This window comes from Strigops habroptila, chromosome 1 (genome assembly GCF_004027225.2).
Source record: "Strigops habroptila isolate Jane chromosome 1, bStrHab1.2.pri, whole genome shotgun sequence".
Lineage (NCBI taxonomy): Eukaryota > Metazoa > Chordata > Aves > Psittaciformes > Psittacidae > Strigops > Strigops habroptila.
Window position 1 is genome coordinate 34,072,252 of NC_044277.2, and position 18,521 is coordinate 34,090,772.

At 41.4% G+C, this 18,521-nt stretch overlaps 1 protein-coding gene across 4 annotated transcripts in view; it reads right to left on the minus strand.

The window, feature by feature from the left end:
- The window catches only part of SULF1 (sulfatase 1), a 101,759-nt gene that overhangs the window by 41,199 nt on the left and 42,039 nt on the right, over positions 1-18,521 (minus strand). For all 4 annotated transcript variants that reach the window (XM_030505162.1, XM_030505181.1, XM_030505172.1 and 1 more), the window contains 3 exons: positions 17,243-17,482; positions 5,280-5,431; positions 3,066-3,235 (listed from right to left, as the gene is read on the minus strand). In XM_030505162.1, coding sequence (XP_030361022.1) covers positions 3,066-3,235; positions 5,280-5,431; positions 17,243-17,482 — 562 coding nt within the window. The remainder of the gene's footprint in view (positions 1-3,065; positions 3,236-5,279; positions 5,432-17,242; positions 17,483-18,521) is intronic.

The following is an 18,521-nucleotide window of genomic DNA, read 5'->3' on the forward strand; positions in this document are numbered from 1 at the left end:
CAGCTACTGTCCTTTTAAGCAAAACTTCCCCTCACATGTGGTTGACAGGCTATCTTAATCCTTGGTTTGTAGGTATAACCTTCCATCTCAGTTTGTAAAGCCAGCAAGCAGCTTTTGACCTGGTTTCCCTTCTTTGTTGGAGGTAGGCGTTACAGTAACATGATATAGCAACTACATTTTTAAAAACAAAATCCAAGGTCAGATGGCTGCCACCCAAGGTCAGAAAGACAGAGATTCAAATGTTGCTTGACCACCAAGGAAGAAAACCTAAGGGTTAAATGTTCAAATTACGCAAACCTTGGCAGGATGGATTTTATTGTTCTCGTGCTGTTTTCACACAGAACACTGAATATTTCCATGAGAACTAAACTTCTTATACCTTTTTAGAGCATGTTGCTAATATTTTTTGCTAGAGAAATCAGTTATTTGGAGGCCTCAGCCACCCAGATTGGCAGTTTATCTTCAATTTGTCTCATTTCTTAGTCTGCAGACTGAACTCTAACACATGCAGTCAGTCAATGAAATAAGAAACACAAAACAACCCAGCAAGGATCTCTTAAGGTCACTAGAGAAAAAAAACCTCTTTGCAAGAAGATTGCCAAAAACTCAGCAACACCAGAAGACAAGCAGCAGCACAGCTGAGTCTCATATTCTGGGCTATCTCACAAGCAGCCTAGCAGAGCAAGGTATTTAGACCCCCGTAGTCCACGCAAACAAAAATTAATTTAGATAAGTACTGATGTGAAACTAAGCCTGCAAGCAGATAACCAGGGTCTTTGCTTGATATTTGCAGATAGCATCCAACCTGTAAGGTGGAGAGGCCATTAAAATTTTGGACACTAGCTAAATCCATTGGTTCTAGCAGCACAAGCTAGAAAACAAGTAGGCTGAAAACACCAAGCAGTAGAAAGTGCCACGAGCATGATAAACCAATGCAAGTTCCTACAAGCACTCTTTTATCAGAGGACACTGAGCATGGAGCCTAAACTGAGTTGCTTTGGCCTGGGGAGAGGTAGGGTGAGACACAGTGATTCAGTGCTTTTCTTCCAGACACAGTCCCCACAGCTGAGCGGAAACAGTTTGAATCCTACCCTCCTGAATGATGGATAGTCCCCCAGCAGACAGGATGGCTTGCCTGAGGCTGGGCAATCTGTGCCACTAAATGGGAAGCAATCTGTTGAACAGAGCGAGAACAAATAGATATAACTCTCTTCCTGTGAAAAGGGGTGACTTAAAGAAGACATGGGGGAAGTCCATTAAATTTGATGCAGTGACTATTCATTATTCTTCACAAGATGGGAAGCAGGGGACACTCTGCATGGGCAAGCTCCAGGTTAGAAGGAAAGAAAAGGCGGTCCTTTGTCCCCGATGAATGGGGTGACACTGTGGAACTTGTCGTCACAAAATGTGGGGCTACCACAACATTTCAAATAGAGAACTGCATCAGCCTGATGCAGAGAGAATGGGGCACAGCGGCCTGGATGTTTCACCTGAACTGGTAATTTTCAGAAGCTGGAAAAACAGGGAAAAGAAATCTCTCTCAGTTTTTTGGTGGGGTTTTGTCTATCCTAGTGTTGTCCCCCTGCTCCTCAAACACTCCCTGTTGCTTTCTGCTGGATCACATAAGTCAGGATACTGAGTTAGAAAGTTCTTTCATACAACCCAATATGACGGGTTTTATGTATTCATGCCTATCTAATTTTACCTTTTGGACATAAAAAAGTGATAATAATTCTTCAGCATGAGAATGCTTGAGAACTCAAGAACCAATTTAAAGTGAATATGTACAAACTAAAATCTGAATCTCATCACTTCTGCACACAGGCAGAGATTACCCTGAACATCTAAATAGCTATGAAACATTGCTGGCTGGTTTGCTTTACTTGCAAAGTCTAGACTCAGGAATGTGGGATCATTGAGAATATAGGATAAGAAAAATATAGTTAAGAATGTGAGGTCAGGGAAAGTGGCCTATCTAGAAAGTAGCAGCCAATAAGAGAATAAAAAAGTACAAGCTAACAAATATTTAACCATGTGCCATGAACAACAAATGTCTTTCAGGCTGTAACTACTGATCAGTTTAGGCATGCAGTTTATGCAGTGACTATTACTCCTTGCAATTTTAAAGTAGTTAATGTAACTACGAAAAACATCCCCGAGTGTGAGCTAGAATGTCCAAAATGCAATTTGTAGACCTAAGAGCTTTTTCACTGAGTGATGAAGCAGATTCCTCCTCATTCTCAGAGGTCAAATCAATGTACAGTCCAGGTAAAGTATTTTATTAGGCTTTTGTGGGTTTTTTTTCTGTGTGGAAAGAGGTGCAAAGACATCATTTAAGCACAAATGGAAAGAGTGGTCTACATGCCCATGGTAGACAGAAAGGCAATGGAAAGCTTCCACAACACCTCTCTTTGAGGAAAAGGGCCCAGAATATGCTTAAGAAGGTATTAAGCAAGATGTGGAATCCAGGACTATCCACAGATTTTTACCTGGAGTTGGTTTCAGTTCTAGAAACAAAATGAATAATTCTTTTTAAATTATTATTATAGTTCAGTGACCAGGAAAGATTAAGAATTTAATTTAAAAATGCAGTCTTAAAAAAGCTATTTTGGGAATCTGCTGGCATCTAGTCTATAAACAAACCTGCTGCACTCAAAAGCTACAAAAGGGTGCTTTTACTCTCAGTGTATTCACTCAGTTAGAGCCCAGGAAGCACATATCTTAGAGGAAGATGAAGGAAGTAATATCTTTCCAACAGATCCTGACCTGTGTCTACATATTTTCAGGGTATTGTAAGAAGCTGCCCTTACAAAGCCAAATACTGACCTTTTAATCTCCCACAACTTCCCAGGAGGAAAAGAGCTTCTCTCTGCCTTAATAATGGTCAGAGCTGTCACTCTTTTCCCCAAAAGGAGCAAGCACGGCAAAAGAAACAAGCAAACATTCACCGCTTACTATGAGTTTCTTATATTTGAATTCTCTGTTCCTGCAACATCTCCATAAACAAGTATCTCACAATAAGCAGCTACAAGGAGTGGGTCTGGCAGCATGTGAGTTTGACTTACATATGCTGTGAAGCATTGGGGTAGAGCTCTGAGAACTGTGGTGCCGAATCCTCAGGGCCATGGGGCGCAGCGTGGCTGATGACCATCATTATGGGCCTGTGGGGATATATCCTCTTAGACATTCTGAAGTAATTAATGCTCTCATTAGTGATTAGGTCTGTGAAGTAGTCCTGGAACATACGATTAACACAAAGCAAAAGTTACAAAGTGCAAGATTAATTAGATCACATACTATCATGTTATTATGCTATTTTCAAGTCCTCATTAAAGCTCAGACCAGGAAGTAAAAACATACCATCAAAGAGATGTATGATTCAAGGGAGCATAGGGGAGACTGAGCAGTAATTACTTTCTTAAGCAGGTGATGCCACATAAAATGAGACAGTATTTTGCAAATCAGATACAATAGAAGGCATTAAGTAAATATGATTACCAGATTTTGTAATATAATGCTAAGTAACATTTAAAACTAACAGACTATACTGACAAAGATATGTTTCTTGAATTTCACTGACAAAACACTTTCACAAGATAATGGCTCCTAACTGCAAGAAATCATTGACTCTTGCATTGGTTTTCTGTTTACATAAACATTTCTTGCCCACTCTTTGTTCAGAGTATACTTTTACATGTGTACAAAGTGTAAGAAAGCTATAACGGGCAGCAGATTGCAAAAATCTTTACCAAAGAAATTGCAGATGCGAATGCAGGGAGCAGTTGAATTCCTGCAGGCTCTGTTCATTTAATTGTGCAACTTTAAGAAGTGCAGCTGCTGAGATTAAGGTTGTGACTCGCTAATAAACTGGTTTAACCCACAGCCAAGGTGGCAAATGGAAGCCTACGAGGGGAAGGGAGGAAATGGAACTAAGAAAAAAAGATGAAAACTTAAATTAAACCACCTGCCACCTTGGAGTATTCACTGTTGGCCTGGAGGTCTAGCGCGAGCTTCATTGAGAAAGTGCTGAGACAATGTTTGTAATTTCAAGCACTTCCAGGCATGACTAATCTTATGTTGTGGATTCGAGGCCCCGAACAGCTGCAAAAGCAGAGCCTGAGGGACAATGTCTGTGTCGTATGTCAGTGCTAGGACAAGGCAACCAGCTGTGATCTCCATGCTTGCCCGTTCCCTGTCCCCCCTGTCCCTTCTCCTCTCCTGTAGCATGCTCGGAGCACACACGGCAGCCCTGGCTGCTACGATCTCTGCGAGGACATGGAAGAGACAGCGAGTCAGCTTTTGGGTTCCAAAAAGGGTAATGGGCACGAGGCACCAGGGTTGTGGTAATTTCTGGGTTTCTGGCCAGTTCAAGTGAAATGCCTGTATGACTGTTCTCCAAAAGCATCTACTCCCCTCCTATTTCCCTATTTATTCTAGCTACATACACAGGGCGTGTAAGGAATGTATAACTAACCAATATTCTTTATTTTTTTTACTCTATATAAATATATAATCATGTAATTTCTACGGGTGGGGAAATCAGAAACAGGCATTGCAAGCTTCCAATAAAATCTCATTACATGGGTCAGAAACCACAGCTGCAACATCTGTATCATCTTCCGTGAGCTACAGTCTGAGGAAATTCCAGATTGCTTTCTGCAGGCTGGAAAGTCTGCAATCTGCACTCTTAAGCCTTTCTGAGAAACTTCACAGCAGTGGTCAGGTCACCTTGGCATACTTTCCAAACTTTGTCAAGAGCATAAACAAGCTCTGAAGTTTTCCAATGGCCATGTTCTCATGCTTATCTGTTCTCATAGTCATACCCAGAGTCTGACACCATAGGCTCACAGCCTTTTTTTGGTGTCCACCGTATAATGGAAAACAACACTAACTAAGGTCTCTTCTGTGGGTAGTAACTGACAACACCCAGATCCGTCCAAATTTCAGTAGCGCAAGGGGCACAATTATTTTGGGGAAAGGTCTTTATTTACTATTTGCTTCTGCCGCTGAACCATCACTTTCTAGCAGAGGGAGGGAGAGAGGAAAGAAGGAAGGGAGAGAGGGAGGAATCACCAGGCTCTATTGAAGAGCCCTTAACTTTTTTCCATTGTGTGATTAATATTCTCATGTGGAAATTGATCTGTGGTGCCCTGGAGAGAAAATGACATCTCAATTCCATGGTTGTAATTGGTTAATTAATTAATTATCTGGTTAATAAATTATCTGAAAGTTATCTTTATATGGATTAATGACGTGGCATTTATGTGTCTGGAAAATACCTTTGCATAATCAAATCCATGCTTCTCTTTGTTACCATTGCGAGAAATGGTGTAATTATAGAAGCGAGAGTTCTTCACCAATCCAACCCACTCTCTCCACCCAGGAGGGATGTAGCTGCCATTGTATTCATTGAGGTATTTCCCAAAAAAAGCTGTGAAGGTAAAAAAAGAAAGAACACACACACACACATGATGGCTTTGCAATCCAAGACTTTTAGTCTGCGTCAAAAGCATTCATGAATGAAGATAAAATGTGTTAGAATGAGTCAGAGTTGCTTTATCAAAAATGTTCCTTTTATACCTCAGAGGGTTTTGAAATTAAAATGAAGTTATTTCCAGAGCTTTTATGAGAGTTGAAAGCCTTCGTGACTTTAGGTTTTCTTCTTAATCTTTTGGAATCTAGTGCTCACATGAAATATTTTCAGGGTTTTTTTTTGTTTCTCTTGGTTTCCACTTGAAAATTGAATTAAAAACACAGTGCCCAGAGGAAACATCTGAGAAACACCTTGTGGTTTTAAGCAAGTTCTCTGATGTTTTGGAGCTGTTTCTGACTTTTTAAAGTTTGGGCTTGGCAACCTGGCTGCGTTTGCTGGTTTGATAAAAGGTCTGGGAACTCCAGATCTGCATCACACTGGGCCATGTTTGGGTAGAGCAAGAGGGAATGCCCACCCTACTTTGGTGCCACAGCTTCTCTAAGGAAAAACTAACAAAGAGATGAAGACTTGGAGGTCAAGCACCTCCACCTGGCCTGCCAAACTAAGTGTATTTTTTTCCACTAGCTCCAGGTGACAAGTCAGAACCCACTCAGACCAAACCTTTCAGGTTTTGCTGTTGGGCCCAGGAGGGTTAGCAGGTGATCCTGCCAATTTCTCTAGAAGAAAGTAAAAAGAAAAACAATCTCACAGTGCAGTGGGCTCCCAGCTATCTGGGAGTTGTGAATTGCTTATGCCAAAGATACAAAGACACCAAAAGCCAGCCAACTGGCTTTGGGAGGGAGGATTAATGTTGGCATGGCACCCTGGCGAATGCAGCCGCATTGCTTCTAGGGACAGATGGGTATGAAAGCTCTTTAGCTGTTTGTTTATAGTCCTTGGCCTGGATAAAATAGTCAGTTTGGATGGTTCTGCCCTGGTTTTCCACTGCCTGGGAAGTGCAGTGACAAAACACCTGACCGGGCCTTCAAGTTGGGTTTTTAGGGATTTATTAGCTCCAGCTCAGTCCCAGCAAGTTACTGGGGTGTCCGAGTAACTCCACTGTTTGCATTCTTCATTTTCTTGTGGTTTACAAGAACCTGGAAGGTCACCTGTGCCAGTAGTTCTGCTGCCTGTGCCCAAGCAGTAGCACAAAGGTATTCCTGGTGCTCTCAAAATGAGACACCGCCAGATAGAAGGGAATGACAGAGACCTCTCCCTTTCCAGGGACAGAGCTCCTCTGTGATAGCTGCCTACCTCACTGCACCCCTCATGGTGCATAGTCCCTGCCCTCACTGCCAGCCCCAGCTCAGCCAGCCAGGCCTGACTGCAGACAGCTGCTATTGGATGGGCATCGGGACACACATCAAGCCCCTGTACTTCTTTTGTACTAGGAAATGAAGTCACTTTGGAAAACCTCGCATTCAACCTAGACACGTTCAATCTAACCAAAAAAGCACATTTTTGGAAGGGCTTAAATAATGCAGATCTGATTGACATGGGCATGGTGAACTTCCTGGGAAAACTGGTGGAAAAATCAGAATGTTAATAATTAAGACTTGCCTGAGGCAACATAATATGGTGCAATCAAACCATATAACTGCCAAATGTCACTAACCAGAGGCTACAGTTATATATAATGTCACTTTCCTATACCACGTGAATGTGACATACAAACAAGTCCTACAGACACTGGACCAAGCTTCCAGCTCTTCCTCCCAGAGCCACCAAGAAAGCAAGCCAGCCCCCCTTGTTTTTTCTCTGGAGGCCAACCAGAAGTCAAGAAGCTTGAGGTGAAGACGGTGAGTGTGGGGAGAGAATATGTTTCCAGCTCTGTTGCCTGCTGGAATTGAAACCATACCTCTGCTCGAAGGCAGCCAAACTGGGTTAAACTCTCAGGGAGTCAGATGTCCAGGGAAAGTGTAAGGGTAAATGCTGAAACCCTGTGAGATGGGAAGCCAAGGAAATTGTAGAAAGGGAAGACAGAGAGAGGCAACAGTGAAGAAAAGTGTGGGAAAGTGATGTGACCAAGAGAGAGGAAGCATTACCAAGCCAAGCAAAATCAAGGACAGCCTGTGGTTATAGCAGAGATCTGAGGTCAGTCCTCCTGAATGCCATCCCAGATCCACCAGCAGGTACTACGTGACCTTGGGGAACCTCCGCATGCTGTACTCCTCTGTAAAGGACTCTACTGCCAACCAACCTACCACAAAGATCAGAGGTTTTCAGGCTGTGAAATGGAAGTTATGGCAATTTATCATGTAGAACGGTTTGATCGCCCCACCTATAATTAACATTGACTAATCCAGAGACCTGAACTCTCCTATTTACAGTCTTGCCAAACTTCAATCATTAATGATAGTTTCCATGCTATCTGACTCAGGCTACGTTCTGCTCTGTGGAATGTTTTAGCTGAACAGTTCAGCAATTTCCAAGAAAAAGGCTAGGGAAAAATAAATGGATTTGCCCATTTAAAAATCATTGGCAAGCTTTTCTTTAAGCAATGCTAGTGTCTGTAGGTTTTGATGTAGTGCCTTTGTAAATAACAGGACTGGCTATGAACAGCTGTCTCAAAATGGCCAAGGTCTGAAAAACCGTAGCACATGGATGATCAGGAAAGACTTACTACGGCTTCTCAGTTTAATGTCACTATAGGTTGTTCCTTTATGGACCTGAGAAAGTCCCCACACTTTCAGTATTGGCACTAAACCAAAGAACAGTCAGCTTCTTTCGGTCCTTCTTTTCTCTCTCTTTTTGATATTCAGGCATTACCTGAGAGAAAGCCACCAGCATAAAATGCAGAGATGAAATGACCTGGGGCATAAGGACGAGAAAAGATAAACTGAATTTAGAAAAGGAAAGGGAGGCTTGGAGCTGGTGAGGGTCAATTCATCTTGGAATTTCCTTGCTTTAGATTACTTAATTTTCTAACTTTAATAATGTTTTGTTAGCTCCCCTGTGGCCCTCTGAACTCCAGATTTTGGTCCATGTTATGAGACTTTGGATTGACAGCCTGAACAATTCACCTTTGTGTTGGCAACAATTTAGTATTTTATCATAAAAGTAATCTCAGAGCTGTCAAGTTTTAAGCAGCCTCTGGAGTGACGGTTTGCAGATTTGGATGTTTCCCCCTATTGCAGAATAAAGCAGTTCCCAAGTCAAATGTATACCAAAGCCCTGAATAGTAGTAGAAGCAGTGGTAATCATGATAATGGATCATCACATTTGCCACATTGCTTTAACCAAGAGTAGTTTGTTGGTCAAAAGCTCAGGAAGATATGAGCTTTTGACAGATGAAGGGAAAAACCAGGCTTTTCCTGAAACACAAGAGTTGAGTCCCTTCACTGTGGGGTTTTCTGAGTACCACTGAGTATAGGATAGGGCAAATGAGTCAGAGGTGGAGCCCTGTGCCAGCAGTTAGTGTCTGGCTCTTCATGCTCTGAATGAAGACAAGCGCCACAGTAAAAGTAAAGCACAATAGTGTCCATGCGGACAAATAATAAATAACAGCATGTAATCATGGTGGGTGTCCTAGTTGTTTTTTGCTAATCAGAGGATTGTAAACAATTAAAGAGCTATGGAATATGTTGCAAAACTGCGTAGAAGCTGACACCATGATGTGTAAATGTCCTTGCCGGATCTTCACATGCTTGGCTTGTAGAGTCAACCCACATGCTTAACTTAGCTGTAGCCCAACACTTGCTGAATGGTCCAAGTCTGACTGGGAATGCTCAGCTTTAGAAGCCACTTGAACTCAGCAGTTACAGGGTTTAGGAAACCATTTCTGCTTGTAATTAATAAAATGGAGATTATGGCTCAATGAGTAAAATCCTCGTTAAAAAGTAATGCCATTTCAAGGGACATCTTTTCATTATTGCATTTAATGGCCCCCACAGGGATAACAAGAAAGATAAATACCGATTTTTGCATTTTAATAAGGTAGTTTTTATCTGCATTCTGGCAGTTTTGCTAACTGTTCCCAGGACACATTGTTAGTTTTTAATCACATGTAGAGTAGCTTAGTATATCAGAATAATTGTATTCTGCATGAGTACGTTCAATTAACTTTATGCAAACAACATGGCGAACAGTTATACAGACATCGATGTGCCTCAGGAGTGGTTGCAGAATATACGTGTTTGGTACCTAACATTGAATAGACACCTTAATACAGGTTTTGTTTTCTCTTTAGCCATCAGCTAATGATTCCTGAACTGGTCTCAGAGATACAGGGTTTCCAATGGATGGAAGAAAAGGAGAATTTGACCCAGAGGATCTCTGGAGTTTGAATTCTGGGTATTTATAGCTGAATGTTATTCAAATTCTCATCATTTCCAGATTCCCAATACTTTTTTCGCCAGTATCTTCCACAAACATTTATGACTAATATTTACAGCATTACATGATAGAATTAGTCCCGTAACTCCTGCCGGCATTAGTGGATTAGCGTACAAGTGAACTGGGCTACATCTACTGGTGAGACACCTCTGCACTCTCATGGATCAAAGGACATATATTATGTTCTACACCCTTGTTATTTGTTGAGGCTTACGGGAATGTTTCCAATATAAAACAAACCCAAGCCTTTAAAAAGGCATGCTACAGTAAGGTTTAGTCACCGTGACCCAGACAAGAGCTTTAAGTAGACAGCCCACTTCCTTTAACAAAGTCAGGAAACCATTTGCAGGACTTGCGAAGCACTGTTTATATGACATTTCAGGGCTGACACACAGTGATTCTGTGCTTCTGGGGACAGAGCCCAGCAAAACTGCAACTTCCGGATTATTCCAGTAAATTCCTCCTTGCTTTCTTCCCATTATGCAAGTGATAGATTCAAAGCCGAGAAGTTTGATTTTTCCCTTCTGTGAGAAATTACAGAGGATTAGTGTATCACGTCATTCAAGTACAGAAAGCCAGTTCAGGATGCCAGGACTGCGTAGGAAATGGAATAAGCACTGTCCCAAAAATGTGGTGAGGAAACTGAGGCACCAAGAGGTTAACCTTTAGCTAGACCTAAGTCATGCAGGAAGCTTGTGGCATTGCCAAGAATATTATTCAGATTTCGCAGTTCCCAGTCTTGTAACTTAACCGCAGCAGAAAACCTCAGGTTTTCTACTTCTCTAGCTTTGTAAGTCTTTCCCAGTTGCTGCCAGGTTTACCATTATAACCAAAAGGAGCATTAAAGATTTTATAACTCAGCAGTTGCAAAAGGCATTAGCCTATAACTTGATATAGCACTCGTTAGACTGGGCAATGTCTTTAACAAAGCCTGTATTATGGGCCAAGCTGGTAGCACTTTCCAGCATTGATGTTGTCTGACACTTCTCATTATAAGACCCTGTTTTCAGTTGCTTCTAACTTTCTTATACTTGGACTGAAATTTTCCACACTGGATGTCTGCCTCAGGCTGATTTTTTTTGAAACTTCTTAGCCCAAACAGTAGCCATCTTTGAGAACCGCAGTAATGGAAAATGAATTACATTTAACATCTGAAAAATATTAAGTGTGCTTTCATTTGATAGCACTTCCATGCTCTGCACTGAGAGCATGAACCCTGTCAAAGACATGATAGAGTCTCTGTCAAGGAGGTATCTTTTATCATCCTGGTGAGAACCTGTCCAAAGTCTGATCAGTTTTCAAAAAGCCCTGCAGTTTGCATGTGCTGGAGATCTGGGCACCTCAGGGCTTTATTTCTTGTCCACCTGAGCAGTGTCAGCAGCGGAGAGAAAGTTGACTGAAATGCAGAGGGCAGGAGGTGACCAGATAAGGATAAGCAGTTTGGGGAACAGCAGGAGACCCAGCAAAGGAGTTGGGTAGGGCAAGGAGAGGGGGCAGCGAAGGCTTGAGGGCCCAGGACTGGCAATGTCAACCACCAAGAAACCGGACAGTGAGTGCAAAAAGGAGAAAGATGCTGACTGACAAGGCAAGGGGCCTGGGAGAGGAAGATTTGCTAATCAGGCCAGGAAAGGAGATTGCTAGTGGTAAGCAGTGGGAACAGGACATGTCTGTCAAAGACTGACTGGACCCAGGAGGGGATGGTGGGTAGGGACGACTTGAGGACAGAAAAGCAGGGGGACAAGGATCAGAGCAGAGGCTGAGGTGAAGTCCTGCAGGGCCAGAAAACTGGGGTGAGAGAACCAAGGAGTAGAGACTGCAACACCTAACACTGTAGGATGGGAGGAGCCAGAATTGCTTTTGGACTGTGGAGAGGCCACAGCAACTCCTGAAAGGACTCCTGAGTCTCACTGGTACCTTCCTTTCAGCATACTTCTGCAAACATATAGCTGCCTCCCCCCACGCCCATATATGTGATAAAAACCCACCCTGCTTAGTTATTTGGTAAGAAAGCAGTAGAGATTTGCAGAGGGGATCTGAGACCTACATCCTTGCTGATGCAGATACTGGCATCATGCCTCTTGATAAAGCTAGTCTACCTTTCTAAACTAAGGAACTTTTACCCTCCCAAAAGTGGTATGTTATTATGTAGTTAAAGACTATAATTCAGCCACGTGAACAAGAGATGCAATTGTTGCACAATGTTCTACCCAGATTTTCCTAAATGAGGCACTTGAATGCATAAACTTGCTAAAAATCTCTTAGTGTACAGTTTTCTGTACAATATTTAATAGCACAGAATTCTGTTTTAAGCATAAGTAGCCAGAAGTGATGTGGGTTTTGATGAGGTCCTGGACAGAAACCAAAGTAAGTTTCACTTCACATGATACTATAGAACTAGAAAATCTTGCATCTTATCCTTTTTGGCCTTTTCTTTCTTCTATATTTCACTTTTTGTGGACTATCTGAATATGTTCAGTGTATTTCACTTTTATTGATGCATTTTTTTAGTTTGAAAGTGCAATTTTATTCTGTAAAGTGAGGCCTATTTTTAATAATTTAAAATATTTATAAGTTAAATTATATTTGATGCTTCCCAGCCTCTTTTATACCAATTAAGAAAGAAGCTGAAAGCTTAGAGTTCTCTCTCTCTTCCTTTATTTTCACTTTAGGAATATTCTGAAACCAGGACTCATTCCCTGCTCATTCATCCCCACTCCTGTATCATATTCTGCCACTCTGTTTTGAAAGGGTGCATGAGGCAGGATACAAATTAGGTCACTGAAACGATGCAGATTAAAAATAGCGTGTGCTGGCACTGAATTGTACTGTAAGGCTGCGAACAGGAAACACACTGGCTTTGCCTCCAGAGGAAACATATTGTCTGCCCACACCTTCAGCAGGCATAGTTTTTGCTCCCTCTGTGAAAGATTAACTTTCCCCTGTGTGTCAGAAGGGAATGGTGCACAGTTTAAATAGTCCTTAGCATTCAGTTTCCTGTCATCATGGCATTTTGTTAGTTCTTTGGTCTCTGCAGTAAGAAATGTACCCATAAGTGACAGATGTCAATTGACACGCATCAGAAGCTGACACGTACTGTTGAACATATTAACTAGATGTCAACCAAGTGACCCTTTCTGTTCATCACTACACAGAAGTCTGTGAACAATGTCCAAACGTGCCAGGCAGCGACATCCTGCTGTCCAGTCACTTCTTGAGTTTTGAGTTTTACAAATGTAAGTATTTAGAAATTTTTGAGTTGCTAAATTTTTGTCCCACAGAAGGCTGAGAATACCATCAGGACACTTTCATGCATGAATCCTGAATGTTGCTCTGCTTGGTTGGTTTTTCTGAGCAAGAAATAAAATATTGGGAAATAAATCTTCCCAAAGTCAATTCTAAAAAAATGGTAAGCAAATAATTGCCTACTTTGGTGATCTCAGTCCTTTCAAGTGGGATTCCATAAGGGGAGGGCCTGGTCTTGAGTTTGGCATGTTGCTGTGAGGCTGTCAGCGGTTGCTGAGCCTGGGCAGATTCCTGTTCTCTCCTGCGCAGTTACGCTCACTGTGAAGGGCTAAGAGGAGTGAGGATTAGAAGGTAGTAATTCTACAAAGTAACACTAAGCAGGGCTCTGAATGCATGCACATGTTAAGTCACGGTGAGATTTTTAAACTTATATTTCTCTTCATATTTGCAGAGCGGTGAAACTTCAGCAGGTAAAAATGTAAAATCCTGCAGTATACAGAGTGTGACACACTGTTTAACAATAAAATGATTGTCATATTTATGTCTCCTGCATATTGGCTGTGTTGCTGACATGTCTTCATCTTCTAAAATACTAAGATAATGCTTGGCTACTGCTTAGTTATTAAGATGGAAGAAGCCAAGGTTGAGGTAGTGCACTCCTGGAGCTTTCCTTTGTGTTTGTGTAGGTGAATGGCAGTGTGAACTGGCAGCACTAAAGGGCACATCTGAGAGGCAAAGCTATGTGCTGTAGGGCTGGCACAGAATAGTAGAAGGTAAAGAAAGGAAGGGACTTCAACAGAACTGCAGGGAGGACTGGAAGAACAGCAAATAACCAGCCAAGACTTTGAAAAGTGCAAAGCCAACTCTCTAAATCCTGCCTCTAATAATCTTATGAATAAAATTTCTGAATCTAAACAGCTGAAGGGATGTCTACTGACGTTAACAACTACAAGGTGAAAGAAAACTTCCCAAGCTTTTCTCACAGTTTCCAGAAAATTTGAAAGTGATTACAGAGTGACTCTTTTTCCTCCCCAGTATGAGCAGCTAGAGCCTGTGTAATTGAAACAAATGTCTCCTCTCTCTGAAGCTCTCCAGAATTGCGCTGTTTTCTCTTTCTACTTATTTACTGTGTCTTTCCTTCTATTTCCTACAAATTCTAGTTTAATATTACCAATTTTGTGGACTTCCAACAACCAGGAAGCTGTGCAGTTGACTCATTGCTGCACTTTAGCATACAACTTGTGAGTAAAGTGAAACCATAAACATTGAAACATCCTTAATTGTTGATTTTTTTTAATGATCATTAGAAGCAAAAGTGATTTTGGTTTGGCAGTGTTGTTTCTGAATATTGTCTGCCCTGATAGTACCCAACACAGTCCCTGTTTATGATTTAGCACTGACGTATCATCTTCAAAATGGAGTATTTTCCATGAAACGCAACATCTCCATTAGGTCACATCAGAGTAGAACTGGAGTAGAAGAGTAAAACAGAAATAGGGAAGAAAAACCCCTTCTGTTCTTTGGCAGGTTTTCCCAGTGGGCTGTAATTACGACTGCAATTTATTAGAGCACATTTCAGACCTCTCTTTAAACGGCCTGCTGTGCTTGTGTGGAGTCCTCGTGGCTTCAGCAGGACTCCCCCCACAAGCAGTCTGCCCACATGTGATCAATTGCAATATAGAGGGTTTAGTTAAGGCTGTGGCAGGTTTAAACAGCAGATGCTTTATAGATGTTGGAAACTATTTGGAGTGAACAGAAGTAAGGATATTATATAAACACTCTCCCACTCCTTTACTCCCATCAACTTATACAATAATTTCATCCTATGTAAAAAGTGAGAGCTAAATCCTCAGCATTTCAGACAGAGAACCAGCATTTCAGACAGACATTGTCTCTTCTGGACTGGAGCTCTCTGGACCCGTGCCTTATCAGGGCTGCCACCAAACTGAGCGGCCTTGGGTCACCCACTTCTTTTTCTCCTCCTCAGTTTCCAATTGAGAAGCATGATGGTTTACTCTTAAAACACACAGAAATGCACAGGATAAGTACCCATAACGTCTGGAATATCATCACAGAGTCACCAGTAGCCTATGTGGCACGTAGCTACTCTCTCCCCAGTTCCCTCTTTTTCATTCCCAATTATTCTTCACTCCCAGGTATTTTTGAGTCATTTCAATTTTACTAAACTTTATAGCTGTGAAGTGTGGATTATTAGTTGGTTGGTGAACTTTTGATGACTTCTTAATGAGGCAACACTCTCCTTGAAAAATGTATTATACGATCTGCTGTTAATTAAGCCGCCACTTCAAAAAATAATTGTCAGGTAATTAGCAGGTAGGCTTATCTTGCAAGGAGTAAATGGTTAAATTCTTTGAGGCCAGGGTTGAGCAATGTACCTTGGTCAGAATTGGAGTTTCACACAAGTATTTTCATTGGTTTCCATTTCCTTTTTCTCCTTCCTGTCCCTTGTTAAAACTCACCTACCCTGACAGTTTTAGGACTGATGTTCTCTCTGCCTACTTTTGGACAGGGATTTTTTTCCCTTTTCCTTTTCTTTTGACCCTTTTTTCTTTTCCATTTAATAGGGTCAAGTCTGCATTTAGCAGACATCTACACATGGCTTCATAATACAAGGCAGTACAGAAGATATGCCCAAAGCAGTGTTTCCCCCCAGAAGTGCAGAGGGCTAGTGACAGACCTATCTAGTTAATGCATGAAGCATTTAGTTGTGCAAGTATTAGATTACAAATCAATACGATAATAACTTTTTAAAGCAAGAAACCCACATGAAGCAGCCATAGATCAAGAAGAAAGGATTTCTGAGACAAAAGCCATGAGACAGTGCTTATATTTTAGGTGCTGAATTCAGCACCTTTTTTAGCAGTGATTGCCAATTCTCTCTCACTCTTCTTCTCCAAAGCCTTGATGCTGACCCTTACTCAGGTTTAGCAGTGCTGTACTCAGATGGAAGCTTCACTAAAACCATCTTAATAGAGACTGAAATACTATTCAGCACATGTCCAGCACAGGTTCAAAGGCGTTAAATATTTGTCTGTTTTTGCTTTTTACACAGAGCAGAAGCTTTCCGGAACTACAGATGCAGAAAGACAGAATTAAAAAGAGTGAACTGTCTGTGTAGTAAAGGTGGCAAACAGGCAGATAAATTTGAGGCTTTGGATATAGCAGCATTAAGAGAATGAGGACAAGCAGACAGCACGGAGATATTTGCCTGCTCTGTGTTTTGAAAGGGATCCATTCTTGTGCCTAAGTCGCTGATACAGACAAATTTCTTTGCTGCCAATTACATTGTAAGGAACACAGTTGGCACCAAGATCTGTGCCTCGTTGGTCCTGTAAAGGGGAGTCTTTGTAACTGAACAGCGCTTCTGAACAAATTGCACTCTGATGACCTCGCACAACTCCTGTACCTTGTGAAGGGGAAGTCAGGCTGGAGCCTAACGTGTCTACAGATTGAATCTTAGGGGATAGGTGATGCAGAAATGAATCAGGTTTTACATCAAGCTGAAGCACAGATGAGAGGAATAAGAGGAGTTCTTTGTAGGCAGGAAAGGGATCTCCTGACTACGGAAAACCACCAGGAATTTACAAGGAAACTGTCAAATCTTATTGGTGCACAGTAGAACAATCCTTTTAAAAGACATGTTTCTATTCCTTTGCAGAAAATGCAAATGAAATATCGCCCCATGGAAAAATTTAAATTATACCATTCACCTTGTTTCACTCCCATGACAGGCACTTCGCTCCTGTGAGGTCTTTGGCACCAGTCTCCAGCCTGGCCCTGACATCTTCTTCCATAACAGTTAGCAGCTGTCCACAAGCAGGCCATAATACTGACCATAATCATGGCTGGAACTGCCAGTTCAGACCCACAATGCCACTAAAAAGCACCTCTTTCACACTAGGTTTAACTGCCAAACAGCTAATTTCCCACCTGGGACATCCAAATGTGAAAATATGCTGCTTGTTACAAGTGAGTTTCTTTACATGGCTGTTAGTTGCAAATCTGGACCAGCAGGCAGCACTACCTTCCTTCTCCATAACACTAAGTCTCTACTCTGTAAACCCAGTTTGGGACAATAGTCACTTCATTTTAGGCAGTGATTTGAGACCCATTGCTGAATATCTGTCCTCTTCACTTTAAACAAAGAATTACTGTTGATTCGTTTCTTACCTGTTCTATACCCAGTGTTATTGAGATACACAGCGAAGGTACGTGGCTCATGAGTAGCTTGCCATGAGGGAGAAGAGCAGTTTTCATTGTTGGTGTATATGTTGTGGTTGTGCACATACTTCCCAGTCAGCATGGAAGAACGTGATGGGCAGCACATTGGGGTGGTTACAAATGCATTGATAAAAGTGGCCCCTCCATTCTCCATAATCCTTCTGGTTTTATTCATCACTTGCAAAGACCCTGCAATAAGAGGTACTGATCATCACTGTGCTGCAAATAAAAATAGTTAGAATATATTGGCTGCTATTATGCTATTAAAAGTAAAGATTCAGGGATTAGCTTGCTTTTGGACATCAGTCTGTTCTTCTCTGTAGCTTAGGTAATTTTAGAAGATAAGGTTTTTATTATAACATCAAAAATATTCTTCAGGATTTCAGAAATACAGAGTTTTTATCTCAGGCTTCAAAACAAAGTTAAAATACAGACTAATCTAGAAATAGAATGTCAAAGCTTTAAAGCTGTATCAGATTTATAGGTCCACAGTTCTTCAAACATGGCTGTAGAAACAGTGTGTTACACAGACTGTGTCATTAGTCAATGCACCAGTAAAATATGTAAAATGCTGTGATTACCAATGAATCTGCTACAATTCTTTCCATTTTATTGGATAATACGAGAGAGAGAGAGAGAGGAAGGAGGTAAAAGGAGTGAGAGATGGGGGGAGGAGAGAGACAGAATTCAGTAGTAATTTTTCTAGAGGAAAGTTTACGTGGACACAAGATGAGCATGTCTGGCTCCAATGCTAAGGCACTGTGCTCAAAATCAGCTTCTGGGGATAAACGTGTACAAAAATATTGGTAAAATTCATCACCTTTCTCAAGAATTTGCATTGATCCAGTTTAAAGAACAAAGACATGTTTTGCACCCTTCAAAACATTTTAATGAACATCAAGGTGAGACAGGCAGGGCATGAAGCCTTCTGATTGCAGAAAGACTGAGCAGCTCCTGGTAGGGCCTGTCAGTATTTGATGACAGCTGTCAAACTTTGCTTTCTGTTATCCAACAGACCAGAGATTGAAGGGTGCGGGTGAACCATGGATATGCCAGTATGTGCCCAGGAAACATACTGACATTGTGAATTGTAATACTTGCAAAAATTTGGTGGTAAAAAGAGGTTTCTGGAATTTTACTTTTTTTTTTCTTTTGGTTTTACAATGAATTTTGCACAGTTAACAGTTGCAGGTTTAAGTCCATTGATTCCACTGATAAAATGAGAGTT